The sequence below is a fragment of the Phoxinus phoxinus genome (genome assembly GCF_949152265.1).
Source record: "Phoxinus phoxinus genome assembly, chromosome: 2".
Taxonomy (NCBI): Eukaryota; Metazoa; Chordata; class Actinopteri; order Cypriniformes; family Leuciscidae; genus Phoxinus; species Phoxinus phoxinus.
The window spans coordinates 46,327,460-46,350,661 of NC_136877.1; the positions used below are offsets into that span (position 1 = coordinate 46,327,460).

The 23,202-nt window shown below is 35.6% G+C and overlaps 1 protein-coding gene across 3 annotated transcripts; it reads left to right on the forward strand.

Moving 5' to 3' along the window:
- The first annotated feature begins 2,217 nt into the window (after positions 1-2,217).
- agfg2 (ArfGAP with FG repeats 2) lies at positions 2,218-22,251 on the forward strand. 3 transcript variants are annotated; one of them, XM_079605275.1, is made up of 15 exons: positions 2,494-3,303; positions 3,449-3,501; positions 3,792-3,885; positions 7,993-8,108; positions 9,427-9,577; positions 10,641-10,767; positions 10,931-11,035; positions 12,455-12,487; positions 14,375-14,563; positions 15,100-15,184; positions 15,327-15,373; positions 17,522-17,605; positions 19,867-19,971; positions 20,165-20,235; positions 20,339-22,251. In XM_079605275.1, exons 1-15 carry the CDS (start codon positions 3,172-3,174, stop codon positions 20,384-20,386), a joined length of 1,440 nt encoding a protein of 479 aa, XP_079461401.1. In that variant the 5' UTR covers positions 2,494-3,171; the 3' UTR covers positions 20,387-22,251. The 3 variants fall into 3 exon arrangements, with proteins under 3 accessions (XP_079461399.1, XP_079461401.1, XP_079461400.1); XM_079605273.1 differs by lacking the exon at positions 3,449-3,501 and having other exon boundaries at positions 2,218-3,303; XM_079605274.1 differs by lacking the exon at positions 17,522-17,605 and having other exon boundaries at positions 3,030-3,303; positions 20,339-22,166.
- Positions 22,252-23,202: the final 951 nt, after the last annotated feature.

A 23,202-nucleotide genomic window follows, 5' to 3' on the forward strand; every position in this document is an offset into this window, starting at 1 on the left:
ATAAATGGAGAAAAACTTTATAATTTCTGTGAAAAAGTGATAGTTCACCCAAAAATTGAAATTTTGTGATAATCTACTCACCCTCAAGTTGTATGAATTTCTTTCTTCTGCTGAACACAAAAGAAGATATTTTGTCAGTACCGGTAATCAAACAGTTGATTTTTTTCCCATACTATGGATGTCAATGGGGCCCATCAACTGTTTGGATACTGACATTCTTCAAAATATCTTCTTTTGTGTTCATCAGAAGAAAGAAACTCACACAGGTTTGGAACAACTCGAGGGTGAATAAATGATGACAGCGTAGCGTGTATATGCATGCATCCACACATGCACACGTCCAAGGGCTCGATGTTTGCAAGCATGCACATATGTGTACATGAACATAATGAACATGCTCCTGAAAACTAAATGTTTCTCTTATTTTCAGTCTCTCCCATTCACTTTCAATGGCCCATTGAAACACCACGAGTGTAACTCTGTGCCATTTTGAACAAAATAAAAGTTTTTCAAAACAAAGTTTCTGGTGAAACATTAAAGTAGACTAGTGTGAAAAATGAGATGCCTACTCTCAGATAAATTAGACCTACGATTGATCAGATACAAATAAAAAATATAAAACCAGTCCTAATTGAAAGAGAACAAGTTGACAAAAATATTTAATCCAATATTGGGTGATAATATAGCATAACAAGTGATTTATAAGCTATTTTTTTGTAGGCCGGTCATTTTTGACCGGGAACACCACAAGTGTGACTATGTGCCATTTTGTACAAAATAAAAGTTATTCAAAATAAACTTCCTGGTGAAAAATTTAAGTAGACTAGTGTGATAAACAGTGCCAATTTTCTTCATATTTCATTTAATATTTCAAAAAATAATGCTTTTTTTACTCAAAAAATTAGACCTACAATTAATCAGATGTGAATAGAAATATAAATCCAGTAATAATTGAAAGAGAACAAGTTGACAAAAAGATTGAATCTAATATTGGGTGATAATATGACAAGTGATTTATAAGCTATTTTTTATAGGCCGGTCATTTTTGACCGGGAACATCAAAAGTGTTATAGGGTTTTGAACACCACACAAGGGTTAAAGGGATAGTTCACCCCAAAATGAAAATTATTCCATAATTTACTCACCCTCTAGCCATCATTATATTCTTTCAGCCCAACACAATCTGAGTTATATTAAAAAATATCCTGGCACTTCCAAGCTTTATAATGGGAGTGAATGGCACTTTAGATTTGGAAGCCCAAAATCCATCCATCCATCATAAAAGTAATCCATATAGCTCCAGGGAGTTAATAAAGCCTTCTGAAGTGAAGCGATGCATTTTTGTAAGAAAGATATCAATATTTAAAACTTTATAAACTATAATGGCTTCCGGTAACGGCCAAATGCGAGTCTAGTCGAGTGACCTCTGACCAGACGTATGACGTAAGATGTAGGAGTAGCGTAAGCTTAGGTGAGAGTTGAAGCATCGTGGTTCAAACAAATAGGACTGGGCAACAAACTCAAGCTCCTCCGACATTTCTCTGTAAAAATTCTCGTTTTGGACTTCTAATTCATGACCGGTCTTTTGTTTTTCTCTATCCTCTGTGCTTCCACATTTGTCAATACGTCATACGTCAGAGGTCACTCAGGCCTTTACCGGAAGCCAGTGATTATAGTTTATAAAGTATATTTAAGATAGTAAGATAAATCATAGGCCTCATTTATCTGAGAGTAGGCATCACATTTTTTGAGTAAAAAAAGCATTATTTTTGAATAATTTTAGAAATATTAAATAAAATATCAAGAAAATTGCCACTGTTGATCACACTACTCTACTTTAATTTTTTCACCAGGAAGTTTGTTTTGAAAAACTTTTATTTTGTATAAAATGGCACAGTCACACTTGTGGTGTTCCCGGTCAAAAATGACCGGCCTTAAAAAATATCTTATAAATCACTTGTTATGCTATATTATCACTCAGTATTGGATTCAATCTTTTTTTTAAATGTAACCGTGTTTGGTTGATAGAAGAAAGTCATACACCTAGGATGGCTTGAGGGTGAGTAAATTAGGGATAATTTTAATTTTTGGGTGAACTAACCCTTTATTGAAGCTAAAGTGGATGTTTGGTGAAGCTGCGACCTCTGCTGGTTGCTAGTTGCCACTTCATGACACGCATCGTGTGTTTTTTTCATCATGGTTTTCACTCAGTCCCTGCAAGACCAGGAACCAGGCCAACATTACATCAGTGTGTAACGGTTGAGATGTCTCCGTTAATGTGATTTGACTCAAGAATGTGTCAACAGGACGGAGGACGCACTCACTTAAAACTCGTCAAGTGTGCTATTTGTTTTAGTCGTGGCGGTCCATGAGGCAAACTGTGTGCTTCATCATGCAAAGAGTTAATAAACACACGGAGGACAGCGATTTTTATTTCAAACGTCATAGAGGGGCGTGATAAAATAATAAATAAATAAAAATCTACTCTCGTCCAAGATAAAAAATCTCACGTTGCTGGGTAACACTGGAAATAAATAAGCACAAAATAATGACCACACAGCCATCACAAACAAAATATTGTTAAGCAGATTAGTCCCTACTTATCCCGCGCGCGTTATTCGCTTTCCAGAGGCATGTAGTACTCAAAGTTGCCTCCGTCCTCCTCTAGGTTTCTGTTCGCAGTCTCCCCAGAATCCCTGGAAGGAAACACGGGTGCGCAACAGCAGAGACTGCGCGGTTTGATACGGTGCGAACGGAGAGAATCGGCAGAGCGAAGAAGAAGAAGAGCAATGACAAGAATCGGATTATTTTCTCCGCGCCCAGAGGAGAAAACCGCAGGAATGAATAAATAAACAGGGCGGTTGTAAAACTCCCGGCCAGTCGTGACCACGACTACGCATGTAAAGACTCTGTTCATGTCCGAGCAATTCATCAGCGCGTGAGAAGAAGACGACCAGCCGCGTAGTCGCGTTCATTATGCGCGCGTGAGAAACACTATCGGCGGCGGGGGGATTAAAGTGCAACGGTGGGCAACAGTGAAAAGAAAACGGCTCCCCCATTACCATCTTGAGGGCCAGGGGGGTGTGTGTGTGTGTGTGTGTGTGTGTGAGAGCGCGACTACAGGGGCTCCAGAAGCATGTCGAACAGAAAGCACCGGGACAACCAGGAGATATGCGCGCGCAAGGTCCGCGAGCTCGCCCAGGCGGGAGTCAACAAACACTGCTTCGAGTGCAACCAACCCGGGGTGACTTACATCGACATCACCGTGGGCTGCTTCGTATGCACGTCGTGCTCTGGAATGCTGTGAGTGAAAACATGCAACTGCATGCGATTATGTCAAGAATTTCATTAGTATCATTCACCAAACTCTGTAGCTACAATGCAGCGCGAGTCTGGTTGTGTTTACATACGAGATATTCGGTATTTACTACTACTTTGTCGTTTTCAGGCGTGTCTCAGACAGTCTCGCGTGTGTTACGTATCATTTCGTCATGATTTCAGGTTTGGCATTAATATAAGAGTGTTTTTTTGCATGTCAGCAAAGGAATGGTGTGATTTTCCCCTTCAATTTGCACTTCACTTCACTTACGAACCAGTTTCCTCACCAGCACTGATGAGAAATACGCAGCCCTCTTCCTTCACTGTTTTGTAATTGATTGCTGCAAGAGATTATTTGCAGTTTGCAACCGTTATCACAGCCCTGTCACATCCCGCACCATTTATCTCTCACACGTCTCTAAAAATGAATGCGAACCCGTTGAACGTTTCATTGGGGTTTGTTTCTGTTTCAGGAGAGGGCTCAACCCACCCCATAGAGTTAAGTCTATTTCCATGACAACCTTCTCCCAACAGGAAGTGGAGTTTTTACAAAACCACGGCAACGAGGTGAGTGGCAGGTCTACTAGTACATAAGTGATGCTGTGAAACCACTTGCTTTTAAGGCTCTTAGGCTGAAATTGAATTTTCTTCTTGTGCAAAATTCTACCCCCCTTGGACCCAAAAGCGAATAAAGGGTACTCTATTTGGCGCCTGATTCAAATGTTGCATGTTAATAATAGTATGCATCCATTGGCTAGTGGATTTCCAACGTTATTAGCCACTCAGCATTTTCACTGGCCACAATTTTGACATCAATACCATGGGGAAAAACTGCCATATAAATATTTTTTAATATCTCATACTTTAGCAGCAGGTATATTAGGCTGCTGTCACTTTAAGACTTGACACACGGATCCATTATACTGTTACACATGCGTTTTCTTTCTCACCTATTTACGTTCACTTTACTGACTGTTTACGTGAATACTCACCAAGACCGGCATTTTTACATTATTTTGTGTGTATTTGACTGTTTAAGCGCAATAAGCAACGAAAACGAACACAATTTAGGATGAGAGGCGGCTTTATGCACGCACACTTTGAGTGTGAACACAAAATCTGAGGAAATTAGTGAAAATATGAGCAATAAGCGCAATCCCATGCCGAAATTCAAGCCCTGTAACACCAACAATATTCATCCAGAGCAAATGAAACGAGTGAGTGAGGAGAGGCGGGTTTGTGTGTAATTTGCTGTCGGAGAGATGAGAAAGGCCAGCTGGTATTGTGTATCTATTCTGTGGAAAATGAGCATTGTTTCATTAATTTCAGTATCGATATGTATCGTAAAAATCTATATTTTTTGACAACGATACATCGCACAGTCTATTATTTCAGATAATTCAAAATTCAACCCGCCAAAATGGCTAGTAGGAGTGACGGGTGTTAATGTCGAGCCCTGTTCATAATAATAAAGGGTTACTTTTAAATGGAGATCAATGGGGAAACATGCTTTTTGCCATCATAATGGTAAAAATTCCTGACCCCTGAAATAAACCGTAACCCAAAGCTCAAAGTAAACATAACACAGTCCTGCTACCCATGCGAAGAGGGCGTGCATAGGAGTCTTAAAGGAAAAAAAGGTCAGAAAGAGCACAAACAATTTTGGTTCAACATTGAAGAAGGAAAAATAATAATTATTTAAAGGATTAGTTCACTTTAAAAAAAAAAAAATTCCTGATAATTTACTCACCCCGATGTCATCCAAGTTGTCCATGTCTTTCTTTCTTCAGTCGAAAAGAAATTAAGCTTTTTAAGGAAAACATTCCTGGATTTTTACTTCAATGGCAACCAAATATTCCAATGTTCAAAGAAGGTTCAAATGTCCGTCTCAATGCAGCTTCAAAGTCTCTACACGATCCCAGTCGAGAAATAAGGGTCTTATCCAGCGAATCGATCGGTTATTTAAAAAAAAAAAAAAAAAATTATATACTTTTTAACCACAAATGCCCGTCTTGTACCATCTCTGAGATGCGCCACGCATTGCGTCATAACGTTGGAAAGGTCACGCGTCACGTCATCTATCTAAGTTATTTGTCTGTGTTCAAGAAGGTAGGGGAGGGCGAAAAACTCCATCTCATTTTCTCATCCAACTTCAAAATCGTCCGACATCTTTGTTTTAATTAATAAAAAAATAAAAAAATTGTTACCTTTCCAACGTGATGACGTAATACATCTCAGAGATGGTACAAGACGGGCATTTGTGGTTAAAAAGTATTATATATATTTTTTTTTTTTTGAAAATGACAGATCGTTTCGCTGGATAAGACCCTTATTTCTCGACTGGGATTGTGTCGAGCATTTGAAGCTGCATTGAGACGGACATTTGAAACTTCTTTGGACATTGGAATATTTGGTTGCCATTGAAGTCCATTAAATGGAGAAAAATCCTGAAATGTTTTCCTTAAAAAAACGTAATTTCTTTTCGACTGAAGAAAGACAGACATGGATATCTTGGATGACATGGGGGTGAGTAAATTTATCAGGATTTTTTTTTTTTTTGAAAGTGAACTAATCCTTTTATGCAAATTGGGCATTATCTCACTAAATATGTCCAATTTTGCATATATTTTCGTAGATCGATCTGAACATACGATAAAGCCAGGTGCAAAATAATGGCCTGTACACTCACCGGCCACTTTATTGGGTACACCTCGCTAGTACGGGGTTGGACGCCCTTTTGCCTTCAGAACCGCCTTAATATATTGTTAAAATTGAATAACAGTGACAGCGAAAATAGAATAAAAACAGCAAACCTTGAACATAAAGAAATATATTACATCCCATTTTTCCCATCAACAACCTTATGTGCAACATAACGTGAATTCTATGAATAGAAAATACCACATGTGTAATGGATACACTTTTGCAGTTTATTTTTGGCTGTATTTCTTGTGTGTGTATGTCTGTCAAAACTACCTTTTCCATCTGTGGAAATGATAGACTAAAAGCATTTGATGGCTTCCATCATATAAAACACAAAAGCAGTTTGACTTGGTACTAGTGCTTTGAGAAAATGCTAGATAGTTATATACCAAGAGCTTGTGTTAAGCTGGTATGTGGGCATAATAAAACATAATTTACAGTTTTAATAAATAGTTTTTTAGTTCGTAATATACTGTGTTTTTCCCATGAGTGTGTGACTGAACTTGCCTTTCTGGTTAGCCAATCTGAATGGGGTTCAAGTACAGACGCTGCTCTTTCACTCCCCAACACACACACACACACACATTCACACACACACATTCACACCCACAATTGGCACTACAGGATTCTTGCTCATTGCAGTTGAAGCCAAATGAATGCTCTGAGGGTGGGCGCCGTGCTTGTGTAACTGGCAAACAATTCTTCTGACTCATTCCTCCTCTCCTCTGTCAGTAAAGTGTGTTGAGTGTGAGAAGGAACAGACTGGCATAGCTAATATCAATGCTAGTGATGACATTAAAGTGAATGACAAATGAAAACCACACGGCTAAATAGCCACTAATCCACAATGTGTAACTGAGCCTGCTGATTTGCACCTAAGCTCATTCGATGCTAAAATATGTTCATCTGAGTCACAGGCTAATTTGTTGAAATACCTCAGACACATCATGTACAGCAGCACACAGTTCCCTTGTAATGCAACAAACAGTTTATGTTGTTAATGTAAACATGTTTACATTAACTATTAATGTTCAGTAATAATAAAGCTTTTAAGGTAATTGCTAACACAACCCCAAGGACGCAAAATGCTTTCTAAATAATGGCGCACAATCTCAATTTTACATTAAACTCCTTGCATAACATCTCCTTTGAGAAAGTACTCAATGCAATATGAAGATTAACCTGTAACCGTTAATGAGGCTTAAAGGAACACTTCACTTTTTTGTGTGGAAATAGGCTCATTTTCCAGCTCCCCTAGAGTTAAACGGTTGAGTTTTACAGTTTTCGAATCCATTCAGCCGATCTCCGGGTCTGACTCTGGCGGTAGCACTTTTAGCATAGCTTAGCATAGATCATTGAATCTGATTAGACCGTTAGCATCTCTCTCAAAAAAATGACAAAAGAGTTTCAATATTTTTCCTATTTAAAACTTGACTCTTCTGTAGTTACATCGTATATTAAGACATAGGCCGATATGTCTATGAACTATACTCTCATTCCTGCGTAATAATCCAGGAACTGCTGCCGTACCAGCAGCGCAATGATATTACACAGCGCATGAAAGAAGTTCGTTGGAAGTTACCGAGCTGGGGACTATTTTCAGGCGCTGCGTAATATCATTGGAGGAATAAGAGTATAGTTCCTAGTCATATTGTCCTAGAAAACTTTTCATGTTCTGTCGATCTTAGTACACAATGTAACTACAGAAGTGTCAATTTTTAAATAGGAAAATATCTAAACTCTTTGATCATTTTTTTGGGAGAGATGCTAACGGTCTAATCAGATTCAATGATCTATGCTAAGCTATGCTAAAAGTGCTACCGCCAGACCCGGAGATCGGCTGGATGGATTCGAAAATGGTAAAACTCAACCGCTTAACTCTAGAGGAGCTGGAAAATGAGCCTATTTCCAAAATAGGAGTGTTCCTTTAACAAGGTGATTAACTATGTTATTGGTTTATGGGGTTGTTAGGTTGGAAGGAGGACCTGGCTCTGCACTTTTGACCCCAAAACAGACGGCTGTTTTGATGCCCGTGACACACAGAAGCTGAAAGAGTTCTTGCAGGACAAATACGAGAGGAAGAAATGGTGAGTGTGGTTTCAGTTTGGATCAGACGAAATGATTAAAGAGTAACTGTTGCCAAAATTGCCAAAATTAAATTGAACCTAGGCTCTTTTTGTTTATCTACCCGAGGCAAACATTCGTGTAAAAGAATAATTAGAATGGAAACTCCACTTTTAAGATTGACTTCTATGATAGCATCAAAATCGCTATTTTTAAAACACTAAGGCGGCTCGACACAACATGAAACTGTGCTTGAAGTGTCACCAGGGGCTCGACACATGAACTCCAGCATTGACTACATTGTTTGTGTACACAATGTTTGCTAAAAAGAAAGGTTTTGAACAACTCGCTGTAGCTGTTGTTCCTCCCGGCCGCTGGCATTTTGTTAGTCAAAAATAGTCGATCTGTATTACTGAATCATTTCATTATTATATGAGGATCCTTTTTCAAATAGGCTACAAGGTCAATATTGATTTTCACTAACGACAAAACAACAAATTATCCGTGAATTTATATGGAAACAAGCTTTAGGAGCTTTCCATCTTTACTCTCCTCATGTTACGTTGCATTCGGAGATCGACTACTTTTGACTGACAAAATTCCAGCCACCGGAAACACTAACTGATAAAGTGAGTCGTACAAAACCTTTCTTTTTAGGAAACTTTGTGTACACAAACAATGTAGTCAATGCTCGAGTTCATGTGTAGAGCCCCTGGTGATACTTCAAGCTCAGTTTTATGTTGTGTCGAGCCGCCTTAGTGTTTTAAAAATAGCGATTTTGATGCTATCATAGAAGTGCCCCTAGCACTCCCATTCAAAAGCCATTTTGACCTAAAACGAAAATACGGTCAATCTTAAAAGTGGCGTTTCCATTCTAATTATGCGTTTACACGAAAGTTTGACTCGGGTAGATGAACAAAAAGGGCCTAGGTTCAATTTTGGCGACAGTTACACTTTAAGACATGCACTGAACCGTTCTCAGTGGATTGTGTATAGATGAAAGTTAAAGAATGCAATACTGTAGTGATGGGAAGTTCGGATCATTTTACTGACTCTCTTGTTCGATCTCCGAAAATTAATGTTTTTTCGAGTCATTTCGTTCATTTAAGGGGCTTTAAATGTTATACTTTTAACAGGCAAATTCCCTGAACACATCCACCTACGCAATCTTGATCATATTCTGAATTAAGAAATCATTATAATGCAGTCAAAAATAATTTACAGGGAACATAAATAATTACTTTACCTTATGAGTCTTTCGTTTATTTGTCACGTGACCGACGCAATGAACACAAACGACTCCTCACTTCAATACTAGCAGCAAGTGTGTGTGTTTTCCAGGCATTTCTCTAAAAGCAAGATGCGCAGGGATGTGGAGTCCCCGTGGGGCCCGGGGGTTCAGGCTGTTCCAGCTCCACACGGGCCCGCTCAGAACCAGCCTCCGCCGGGACACCCTCTGAACCCCACGGCCCGGCCCACTCGTGGCACGCTGGTGAGTGAGGCACAGAGAGACAGGAAACAAGAGAGATCGAGAAACAACAAAAAATGTCAATACTGTCTCGTTGAATGTTTATGTATTTTGGTTTTATTAGTGTTATTATCATTCCTGCCTACGTTTTTGTTCTAGTTGTCACATAATAATAATAATAGTAATAACAATAAATAAAATATATATTTATCAGTATCATAATAATAATAATAATAATTAGACTTATAGTAGTAATAATAATAAAATTAATCCCTAATGTAATTTCTTAATAATAATATTATTATTTGACTGATAATAGTAATAATAATAAAATTAATCTCGATGTAGTTTCTTAATAAATTAATATGATTATTTTGAATAATCCCTTGATGTCATTTCTCAATAATAATAATAATATTATTATTTGACTTATAATAGTAAAAATAATAAAATGAATCGCTTGATGTAATTTCTTAATAATAAATTATTATTATTTTTAATAATCCATTGATGTAATTTCTCAATATGAATAATTATTATTATTATCTGACTGATAATAGTAATAATAATAAAACGAATCCTTTTGATGTAATTTCTTCTTATAATTATTATAATAATATTATTACAAATGAAAATGACATAAAAGGATTTAGGAGGAAAATATAGGCTTAGTGTCAGTGAAGAAGTTTGAAAGCTGTAATTTATCATCTTTAAAGAACTACATTATTATTGTTATTATTAGTAGTATAATTATTATTACTATTATTAGTATAAATGAAAATTACATCAAATTATTGTAGAAGTAAAATAGAGAATACAAATAGCCCTAGTGTCAGTGAAGTTTTAAAAGTATAATTTCCCTTAAATTAACACAATTAGTAGTATTATTAAAATAAATGGAAGAGAAAACGCATCAAACGATCTTAGAAGGGAAATCGAGTATATAAATAGGCTTAGTATCAGTGAAGAAGTATTAAAGCTGTCGAACATGCTTTCATCTCGGATCTGAAAACCACCACAGAAATGTGTCACATCGAGGGTGGTGATCTGATTTTTAATGCGTGTGTGTGTGTGTGTATTCCCACAGTCCCAGTCCCAGTCCCAGTTGTCGATATGGGACCGAGCTCCTGCTGTCTCTCCGGCTGACAGCCGTACTGAAGTGTTCACTGCCAGACCGACTCGCTCGCAGAGCTTCAGAGATCATCCCATTAAAGGTGCAGCCTCCAAAACACTCCTTACCTTCTTCCTTTCCTATCCCCTCCTTCTGTCTGGTCTGTCCTGATTAATAACACAGATGGACTGTACCGTGAGTCATCTTTTATTCTTTAAGTGCTTTACTCTTCTCTCGTTTCTGTCTGGTTCTCTCTTCCTCTTAAGACACATTGTTAAGCGGTGTGGAGAGACAGAGGGCAGGAATCATTTCTTCAGGAATGGGACCCCAGAATCATCCCTCCTCCTTTCCAGCCCTTCCACGTCCTTCAGGTACACACACACACACACACACACACACACACACACACACACACACACACACACACACACACACACACACACACACACACACACACACACACACACACACACACACACACACACACACACACGCATTGTGCCCGTCACATAGAATACATTTCTATGAAGTATAAAGTGGGGTCCAAAAGTCCACGTTGAAAATCTGATTTTATTTTTTATTTTGAAATATTTAAAACAAAGAAGTTTTTAAATTTGATAGGATGTACATTTAATGTAGTAGTATATTTAAAGGTGTACTATGTAGGGGTGTAACGATACCCTTATGTCACGATTTGATACATATCACGATATTGAACTAACGATACAATATTATTGCGATACTCCAAGACATATGATAAAAGGTTAACAATTTTTTTTTACAGTTGATTAAAATGCTACATTTTATATTACATTGTGGGTGTAAATGAATAGGCTTGCACTCTGCCACTGACTAGATATATTGAAAATAATGTAGGCCACTTTTTACTGGTAAACATAAAACATTTGGCATTATTAGGACCCACAAATATTCCCCCATTGCAATATTATACATTATATTCAACATTATATACAGTATAGTAGATTAATGTAGTACTGACACTAAAACAACTTCTCACACAGATAGTTTCTCACTATCCACGATACATATTGTTGCATTTTTGTATTGCGATATATTGTGACACAATATATTGTTACACCCCAAGTACTATGTAACTTTTTTTTTGTTGTTGTTCAAAATTAACAATATTTTATTTAAATTTATCATAAAATTTTAGTGCTGGGCAACGATTTATCACATCCAAAATAAAAGTTTGTGTTTACATAATATATGTGTGTGTACTGTGTATAATTATTTTGTATATATAAATATTTATATATTTGCATGTATACCCTGTATATATATTTATACATAATTTATAAATATTTTATAAATAACAAATTTTTCTTAAATATATACATGCATGTGTGTGTATTTATATATACAAAATAATTGTCATTTCTTAATGTATTTAAGAAAAATGTGTTATTTATAAAATATTTATATATAATACAAATGATGTATAAGTATATATACAGTGTATACATGCAAATATTGATTAAATATATACATGCATATGTGTGTCTTTATATATACAAAATAATTATACGCAGCACACACACATATAATATGCAAACACAAACTTTTATTTTGGATGCGATTAATCGTTGCCCACCACTATAAAATTAGCATTACATTTTATTTTATTTTTTTAATGGAAAACTGAAGCATTTTAATTTGGATTCACAAAATGTTGGATCCCATGACTAAATTTCTGCATTTTTTTAAAATGTATTAACTATTAAGTCTCAATTCATCTGATCTTCCCTTCTTTATCTTTTATTTCACAGCAAGTAGCACTTTCAAAAACAGCTTTACTTTAGGTAAGTGGCATAAACGATAGATGTGATTCCCTTTTTCACTTCCGCTTCAGTTTACCTCACACCATCTGGCTGAACTGCTGAGTGAGCCAGCCATGACAGGCAGAAACTAACGTGACATAAGAAAATGCAGATCCAGTGTGTGTGTGTGTGTGAGAGGAAAAGCTTGACAGTATGCAGACTCGAACCCCCATGGAATAACGCTGTTAACAATAAACCAGTGATCAAGATCAAATGACCAAGCTAGACTTAATGCAAGATAAGCACTGTTCAGTGTGTGTTTGAGGCCACAGTGTTATATCAGCCAGTGCATCTAAATTGAGACAAGCTACAAAAACTATTCTAAAAAAAACAGCTTATCTCATCAGCTTTTGAGATGTTTCTCGCTGCAGTGGCTTCTGACGGAGCCTCTAAATACCAGCAGTGCCGTGTTAAAGTCACAGAACGATACCGAATGCTTCAAAGCCCCACATCACAGCTCTGCCAGCTCAAGGAGACACAAGCTGCTCTTTGATAATGAAAAAGGCACAGGCTTTAAAGTAAAGGTGAGCAGGTGAAACTCAATTTTTTTTAATATCGTGCCAAAGTTCAGCGACTTTCTAAATACAGGGGAAACTCGAAAAATGTGATTATCGGGCAAAAGTTAATTTATTTCAGTAATTCAGCTTAAAAGTTGAAACTAATATATTATATAGACTCATTACATGCCAAGTGAGATATTTCAAGTCGTTATTTGTTATAATTTTGATGATTATGGCTTACAGCTTATGAAAACCTTTTCACAATATTATCATTTTGAATTTGGGGTTTTCATAAGCTGTAAGCCATAATCATCAAAATTATAACAAATAAAGGCTTAAAATATCTTACTTTGCATGTAATGAGTCTATATAATATATTAGTTTCACCTTTTAAGTTGAATTACTGAAATAAATGAACTTTTGCACGATAATAATCAAATTTTTCGAGTTTCCCCTGTATTTGGAAAGTCGCTGAACTTTGGCACGATATAACATTTTTTCGAGTTTCATCTGTATTTAGAAAATCGCTCATGGCACGTCTGTGGTCACGCGTGACCCGTTGATGTGAAATAATGTGTAGAATTATTTGTAGAAAACACTGCAATACCAAATAAAGGATATTACTACAGGAGCAAGTATACGGAATTTGATTTTAGTTATTTCCAGGGTTGGATAAGTATGGGAGAATATTTGTGTTTCTATGCTATTGTTTTCTAAAATATAAATATATTTAACAATAATGTATCCTAGAAGCTGGAGTGTTTTTCGTGTTTTTTTTTTGGAGCAGGTGGCCAGTTTAGTTATCATTTAACACGTTTAATAATGTTCAATATGCAAAATTTTCAATACGCTAAAAAAACCTTATGAATGTATTTCTTCCGCTAAACACAGAAGATATTTTTTCACGATCTGAGATGAGTCTTGACATTGTCATCCTGGAATATCACGATGTGTCTTCCTGCATGGTTGTTTAACAAATGAAAAGCTTCATCAATTAGGGTTAGAAGAACTGTTGCCAAACATATAACATGCTAGAAACATAATACTCACTGTAAAAATGATCCAATCATAGACTCTTAAGCATTTGCCTGTTTAAATCCAAACAGCGGCTTTTTGTTTTGTATTTTATATTTTGAATTCGCTTTTATTTCTATATTTTCAGTTTACATTTTAATTGTAGTTAACATTTTAGTCATTACATACATGCTAATATTTATATTTAGCCTAAATTTATTTCAGTTTTAGTATATTTAGCACTTCAACTGTAGCTTTATTTCAATTAATCAAAATGACGATCTTTAGTTAGCAACACTGATTGCAAAAGCATTTAGAGCATCATCATCACTGACAGCCTCTCTGATTGGTTTAGGTCGCACTCTGTCATCTGGGGGCGGAGCTGCGTTCAGAGCCTTCCCTAAATCTATGAGTTTGGATTTTGGGGGTCTGAGCCACGCCCACAACACGCTCAGTTCTGTTGCTCCGCCCCCTGTCACTCAGGATAAGTATGCAGTCTTATCACAGCTTGATAAAGTGTTCACAGACACCACACCTGTCACAGGTAGGTTATGGGTATATCTATTAAGCTAGTTGATAAAGATCTCAAAATAATATGTGACCCTGGACCACAAAACCAGTCATAAGCCGGTCGGGTATATTTGTGGCAATAGCCAACAAAACATTTTATGGGTCAAAATGAATTTTTCTTTAATGCCAAAAATCATTAGGATATTAAGTAAAGAGATATTTAGTAAAATACCTACCGTAAATATATCAAAAAATATATTTTTGTGAGTGAATGCAGCACAATCGCCAACATAAATGGACAACTAAAGGTGATTTTCTCAATGTTTAGATTTTTTTGCACCCTCAGATTTCCATAAAGTTCAATAGTTGTATCTTGGCCAAATATTGTCCTATCCTAAGCCATACATCAATGGAAAGCTTATTTATTCAACTTTCAGATAAATCTCAATTTAAAAAAATGACCCATAAGACTGGTTTTGTGGTCCAGGGTCACTTTGTTGCATTTCTGCTTGCATGGTTGAAATCTGCGCATGTTGTATAGCTTTGACGAGCCCTTTTTCACTTTTGTAGGCATTACAACAGCTCCCTCTGATGGACCCCCTCAGTATAGCACCCTCTTTGGGAACCGGCTGTCCTCAAGTTCCACGCCTGCAAAGTAAAACTTAATTTTAAATATATATATTTAAAAATATTTGCATTAGTTACACACATCAGTCCAAACTAAATAGAAACATTTTCCAACCCACATTACTGTGAACATGTTTTGCTAATGTCTTTTTTGTTGCTCTCTTTTTCAGCTCCCCGGGTGTTCCTGAGGCCACCTCCGGATCTCAAACGTTTGCAAGTGAGCAATTCACAGCAGTGTTTTGTAGTTTATTTAGTTAACCCATCCAGAACTGATTCTGACCTACAATAGAAATGGCCTTTGGTTTTAAAGCAGTTTGTGAGTAAACAAGTACAGGTGAAACTCAAAAAATTAGAATATCTTGCAAAAGTTCATTTATTTCAGTAATTTAACTTAAAAGGTGAAACTAATATATTATATAGACTCATTACATGCAAAGTGAGATATTTCAAGCCTTTATTTGTTATAATTTTGATGATTATGGCTTACAGCTTATGAAAACCTTTTCACAATATTCTAATTTTGAATTTGGGGTTTTCATAAGCTGTAAGCCATAATCATCAAAATTATAACAAATAAAGGCTTGAAATATCTCACTTTGCATGTAATGAGTCTATATAATATATTAGTTTCACCTTTTAAGTTAAATTACTGAAATAAATGAACTTTTGCTCGATATTCACATTTTTTTAATTTCACCTGTAATAATCTTTTTTTTAAATATAAATATACATTGATCTGGATTAATCCCATGTGTTTAAACAGAACCTCAGCTTATACAGTAACTTGCGTAGATTACTTACAAATTGTAGTCAGTTACTTATTCCAAATTACATAACAAAAAATGTAGATAGTAACGTAATCCATTACATTACAAGGTAATATAATCTGACTACTTTTAGATGAATTACCTAACTGGTTTATCACATTTGATTTGCATAGGATAATCTTGTACCATATTTATCTAAAATAAAAATACAAAAAGAAAGAAAATATATTCCATTCTTTGAAGTAATCTTCGAGTAAATCATACAATTTGTCAATTTAAAAACAAAAACTATCAAAATAAAACACTTACTAAAATAAAATATATTTTATTTGTTTACCTGCATGTCATTTGACCATTAACCAACAGAGAATTGTGAAATTATTATTTATTGTTATTATTATCATTGACTCACTTTTATTAATAACTTGTTAACTTAAAATCTCAGGGCTTACTTAAAGTAAATATATTTGGTCAAATACATTCAGCTGGCCAAATAGTTGGGGAATCCCTGCATTGGATGTAAATATGAAATAATGTGAATTTGTTTAAAAAAGACAAAAGCCTTCCAAAGACAGTAATACATGACTCACTAAATTATCATTAAAACAATAATCAATGTGTTAATCAGGAGCCGATTAGATATGCAAGATTGCAATGTTGATAAAACACTTGTTAAAAGTGAAGGATTTGATCAAATGCTGTGTTTTGCTCAGAGCTGCCACTAGTCATGTGACTGTCACTGAAAACTGTGTGTGCAATTCCACAAACCTAGAAGACTTTCTGAACGTATATAAGCAGTAGGCTTTTTTTAGAAAGGAAATTTTAAAATATAACATGAATAATGAATAATTTACTGACATTTTGAATAACTTGTAATTATGTAATCAATAAACAGTAACTGTAGTCTGATTTTAAAACATAATGTGACCCTGGATCACAAAACCAGTCATAAGTCGCACGGGTATATTTGTGGAAATAGCCAACAATACATGGTATGGGTCAAAATTATTATTATATTATGCCAAAAATCATGAGGATATTAAGTAAAGATCATGTTCCATGAAGATATTTAGTAAATTTTTTACCGTAAATATATAAAACATTTATTTTTGTGAGTGAATGCAGCACAATCGCGAACATAAACGGATAACTTTAAAGACAATTTTCTCAATGTTTTTTTTTTTTGCACCCTCATATTTCAGATTTACTAATAGTTACATCTCGACCAAATATTATCCTATCCTAACAAAACATACATCAATGGAAAGCTTATTTATTCAGCTTCCAGATTATGTATAAATATCAATTGACAAAAATTACCCATGTGACTGGTTTTGTGGTCCAGGGTCACATATAATCTCATTACGTAATCCAGATGACATGTGATCAGTTTCCACCCAGTCCCAGCGCTGCTTGTGTGTGACTTGCAATATTTGGACGATCTTACAGCATGACCTCAGAAAGTCTCTGAGATGGAAACATCTGTAAATTCACAATAATTAAGTCAAAACAGGGATTTGATCCAAAGTGCAGTTCATGGTAATGAGAGACCTTCTGCAGTGTGACTCATAACCACACTTTTTCTCTCTCTGATTCAGGTTTCCCAAACCCCTTCAACTCTACAGCCAGTTGCACCCAGTCTGTTCTGTCTCCCAGTAACCCCTTTAAAAGCACAGCCTCGGGTAAGAGGTGTGTGTGTGTGTGTGTGTGTGTGCCCATGCCCACTTCATGCTTTGGCTTTTGGAAAACAGCAAGACTGCAATTCAGTATAATTGCATTTTGGGGAAAAAAATAAGCTAGGATTAGTTTTTACCTTTAAAGGTCCCACCTTTCTGAAGTTTTATTAGGTTTTGATGTCCCTAAGAATATATATTTGCAGTATAAGTACCAAAAAACATCTCAATATGTATTTCACAGCTCCTTTCTCAGGAGCTCTGCCAAGAACAGGTCGATTTTGGCCTGTCTACTTAATATTCATGAGCCTCTCTTCTGATTGGCCTGAGTAGTTCTGACATCACATTTATACAGAAGTCACAACGGCTCGTGAAAAGGCACAGTTACTTTATGCAGGCTGTGTGCATTTGTCTTATATGGTAGTTTCAAAGCCCCTAGACCTCTGTTATCATGAAAAAAGCCAGGAAATTTCAGTTTTGACAATATGGGAGCTATAATATATCAATAAAATACTGCGGATGTCATAAATCAGAAACTGACTGTAAAGAACTGCATACAACTCCGACCTAAGATGAACCAAGCCTTCTATTTGCAGTGACGTGTGTGGACATCTCCCACTGGACGATCCATGCAGTCATTATTAATCTGACTGTGGGACTCGAGCCCATAGTTATGTCTCGTGAAGGACACATTGTTACAATGCTATAAATCTGACAAAGTGTACTTGGCTTAAAAGGAACTTAATCCATAAATCAATGAATCTGATAATTGGATATGGTGTTCCCGTGCGGAAGTATCACTTCTATAAATCAAGCAAAACTCTCACTCGCACACATGCTGTCAACCTAGTGGTAGATCTCAAAGCCAACACAAACCGTGCGGTCACCTGGGAACATTTCAATGCAAAGAGAGTGGTTTGGTGGATTTATTGTCGGCTGAAGTCCAAGTGTTAAGAGGAAATAATACACTTTGTCTTTAGCGGTCAGCACATTTATCGTTTTATCATGATGTCCTGAACATTGAGTTCAATACTCTTTTCAAACATGAAAACGGGCTTTTATATCTAATCTATCTATCTATCTATCTATCTATCTATCTATCTATCTATCTATCTATCTATCTGTCTTTCATATCTATCTATCTATCTATCTATCTATCTATCTTTCATATCTATCTATCTATCTATCTATCTATCTATCTATCTTTCATATCTATCTATCTATCTATCTATCTATCTATCTATCTATCTATCTATCTATCTATCTATCTATCTATCTATCTATCTATCTATCTATCTATCTATCTATCTATCTATCTGTCTGTCTATCTATCTATCTATATATCTATCTATCTATCTATCTTTCATATCTATCTATCTATCTATCTATCTATCTATCTATCTATCTATCTATCTATCTATCTATCTATCTATCTATCTATCATCTGTCTATCTATCTATCTATCTATCTGTCTATCTGTCTGTCGCATGACTGCATATCTATCCACACACACACACACACACACACACACACACACACACACACACACACACACACACGATAGATAGATAGATAGATAGATATGAAAGACAGATAGATAGATAGATAGATATGAAAGACAGATAGATAGATAGATAGATAGATAGATAGATAGATAGATAGATAGATAGATATGAAAGATAGATAGATAGATAGATAGATAGATAGATAGATAGATAGATAGATAGATAGATAGATAGATATGAAAGATAGATAGATAGATAGATAGATAGATAGATAGATATGATAGACAGATAGATAGATAGATAGATAGATAGATAGATAGATAGATAGATAGATAGATAGATAGATAGATAGATAGATAGATATGAAAGATAGATAGATAGATAGATATATAGATAGATAGATAGACAGACAGATAGATAGATAGATAGATAGATAGATAGATAGATAGATAGATAGATAGATAGATAGATAGATAGATATGAAAGATAGATAGATAGATAGATAGATAGATAGATATGAAAGATAGATAGATAGATAGATAGATAGATAGATATGAAAGACAGATAGATAGATAGATATGAAAGATAGATAGATAGATAAAAGTAAAACAAAAGTAAAACAAAAGTAAAACAATTAAAAGTAAAACAAAACTATCAGTATCTATCTATTGTCTGACTGCATTTCTATCTTAGATAGATATATGTCAGTCAGTTTGCATGTTTGTGAAGTGCTGAACTCTATATTTGTGTGTTTCTGATTGACAGATGGTGTGTCCTCCTCAGCTGTGTTTCCTCAGTCCGTCTCTTTTCCTGCATCCGTCACCCAAAGTGCTTTTTCACACCAACAGTCCAGTATCCAGGAGGCCAACGGTGAGTATAGCAAGCTTACGTCTTTAAATCTGCAACCGCTTCTTTAAATAGTCCACCAATCAATTAAAAGAATCAGTCAGGAATTAACACTTAACAAGAGCCACTGCAGAGCGAACACTCAAGATGATCCATGTGAGTTTTGTTGATCCGAACTGAAATGTGTGTGTGTTATTTTTATCCTGTTTGTTTGTAGGTTTCAACTCATTTCCTGTCCCCGAGTCCGTCCCCAAAGTCCCACGACCAATGTCTGTCAACCCTTTTACTGTAAGCATGATCCTCTTTCTACGCTAAGAGTCAGGAAATGTAAACGTATGTGTGTGTGTGTGTGTGTGAAGGGGTTAAGAGTGTTTTCCATGGCTTCTCTTAGGGGAATGTTTACCCGAGCAGAGGAGCATCACTGAACCCTTTCATCTGATCCCGAACCGGCCGTGGAGAAAGAGGAGAGCGAGTGGAGCTTGTTTACTTCGCCATACCTACAGAAAACATCCAACACTTCTGCGCGCGCGCGTGTGTGTGTGTGTGTCTTCATGTGTGTTTAAAGGTGTGGGTGTTTGTTTGTTTGTTTGTTTGTTTGTTAGCAGATATTGTACATGTAACTCTGTACATGCTTTGTTGTGTGTGTGTCTATGTGTGTGAGAGTGTGTTTGTACGTGCCCTTTTGTACCAGATGCTATACAGTAAATCAAGCTGTGTGTGTGTGTGTGTGTGTACACGTTTGTGGGTTTTGCCTTATATCAGTGGGGTTTTTTGCTGATAATAGGAGAAGTTCAGATGAAAGGTGCTTATGAGAACCATTAACACACACACACACACACACTGAACTTCTCGTGCCAATATCGCCCTAACCTGAGTGCCCACTTACTTCACTCGTACACTGAGGTCAACACATTTCAATAAAAATAGTAGCAATTCAAGCTTCAGATCATCTCAGTAATGCATTTTCCCCTCAGTGCCGATTTGGTTTTTATGATTGAGATGCATGTTAATAAGACGGCACACACGAAACGGGCATTTCCGCCACTTATGTGTCTGTGTGCGTACGCCGGGCTTGTTTCTATTTATTTGGACGCTCATTTGAAGCGTTCATAAGTATTCCTGTGTGCATTGTCAGACTGCATGCGCTTCTCAAGCTGAGCCGGAAGCTGCTGAATGTACTGCAGTTTCGGTGAGTATGAGGGAAAAAAAAAACCTTTCTTGTATGGACCAAAAATTGTCTAATATCGTCAAGTTTCCTGTATAACGTAGAGATGGTTTCTTTTGCAAAAGGATTCATATAGAATGTCTTTGTATCGAGATGTATGCATCTGCATAAAGCTATCCATAACCGTTGCGTCTACGTGTATCTGATTGCCCATGTGATGCAAATCCAGTCGAATTTGCTGCTTTCGAAGCTTCATGCAATATCTTTTTACGACAGCTCCGTTTATATTTTTCTGTGAAGATCATTATCGCATTATGAATGTATTTGCACTCTATGAACATTAGGGCTTTCAACTGAGAATTCAAATGAAAAGGATAAATGTCACCTCTCACCTGACCTAGTCTCATTTTTATGATCGCAGTCGAGATTGAAATAGCTTGTTAGTGGAAAAAGTCAAACTGCAAAATGCTTTATCTAAAATAATTAAGAGAGAAGCATTTGTGTACTTTTAAATATTGATTTGATGAACCATTGCAGCTTCTAAAAATATATGCATCACCTTTTAATGTAAATTTGACCCTAAAATCCTATCATTGCTGTTCACGTTGTCAAATATTGCAATGGACCAGTTAGTCCACTAGATGTCACAGGTGATCCATTTTAATATGATTAAATCACGATACAGTATTCAATAAATAATTTTATTTAAGACGCTATTTTAAGGTGTCATTGTTACAGTGTAATTATATATTTAAGGATTGATTAACAACATGTACTTATTTTAGGGTTTGGTTGAGGGTTAGTTGCATGTTATTATGCATAACTTACTGTTATTACATATGGTAAATACATGTAAGATATGTAACAAGGACACTGTAAAATAAAGTGTTACTTTAATTTGTTTATTTTTATTTTTTTAGAATTACAATTATGATGTACAAGCTGCATTTCTGACTTATTTATGTCTAGACAAACCCGTTTTTTCTCCTGGTGGCAAGTAAAACCAAAAATGTTTGGCATCTTCTGAATGTATTAAAGGGTTATTACAACAGTGCTTGCTTTTGAACTCAGTCTTGTGGACAGTTGCTCTATTGTCACTTAATTTATCTGCAATAAATGAACACGATATTTATGATGACAATGGTAACAATTAACATTTATTCCTTATGTTATAAACTTAATGTAATTGAACAAAATAAGTTATGTGAACTTCCGCATAACTTTTTTTTTTTTCAATTACGCATGAAGTTTATTTACTTAAGAATATTAAGGCAACAGGTTTCCTCACTTTTTAAGTTAAGTCAACTGATCACTTTTTACAGTGTAATGAAACATTAATCAAGCATGAATATGAAGATTTTGTTTTAGTATTACTTAAGCATTTAGATTTACCAATAACTGAATTCATATTTGTAGATGGATCTTTCCCAAAAGCAACTGCTGAAATTCATCTTTGAAAGATGATCATCTTATAACCATCATGATGCACACACAAAACACAACAATGGTGATGACACTCAACAAATAATAAAAACACTTATACAACATAAACCAAAATGACAAAATAAACCAACAACATAAACTGCTAAAACCGAAGCAAAAATAAGTTCAACAGTAGCATAGGCTATAAAACACTGTAAAAAATGTTTTTCATGATTTGTTATCACAACTTTTTATCTTTTGTCAAATCAACTTCGAGAACTAATGTGTGAAGATAACATACTATTTTGAGTTTCTGTTTATTAAATTCTTCTTCATTGTATTAACTCAAAATTGTAATTACAACGAGCTCAAAATTTTAAGGCAACAAGGTAACTTGCTTTTTTAGGTTAAACCAACTTTTTTTTCTCTCCCAGTGAACCAACAAGAATCATGAAAATCCAAAGCATAATCTATTCATGCCGCACGTGCATGCTGGGTAATTTAGTACATGTGCACTGGAGAATACAGAATGATGTTGTTTGTTTTACAGTAAATTGTGTTTTCCAATACTGTGTTGTTTTTTGACAACTGCATTTTGTAGTGCAGTTGGATACACGAAAAGTACTTTGAAATGTGAAAGTAATGCAATTATTAACCTGGAATATAGC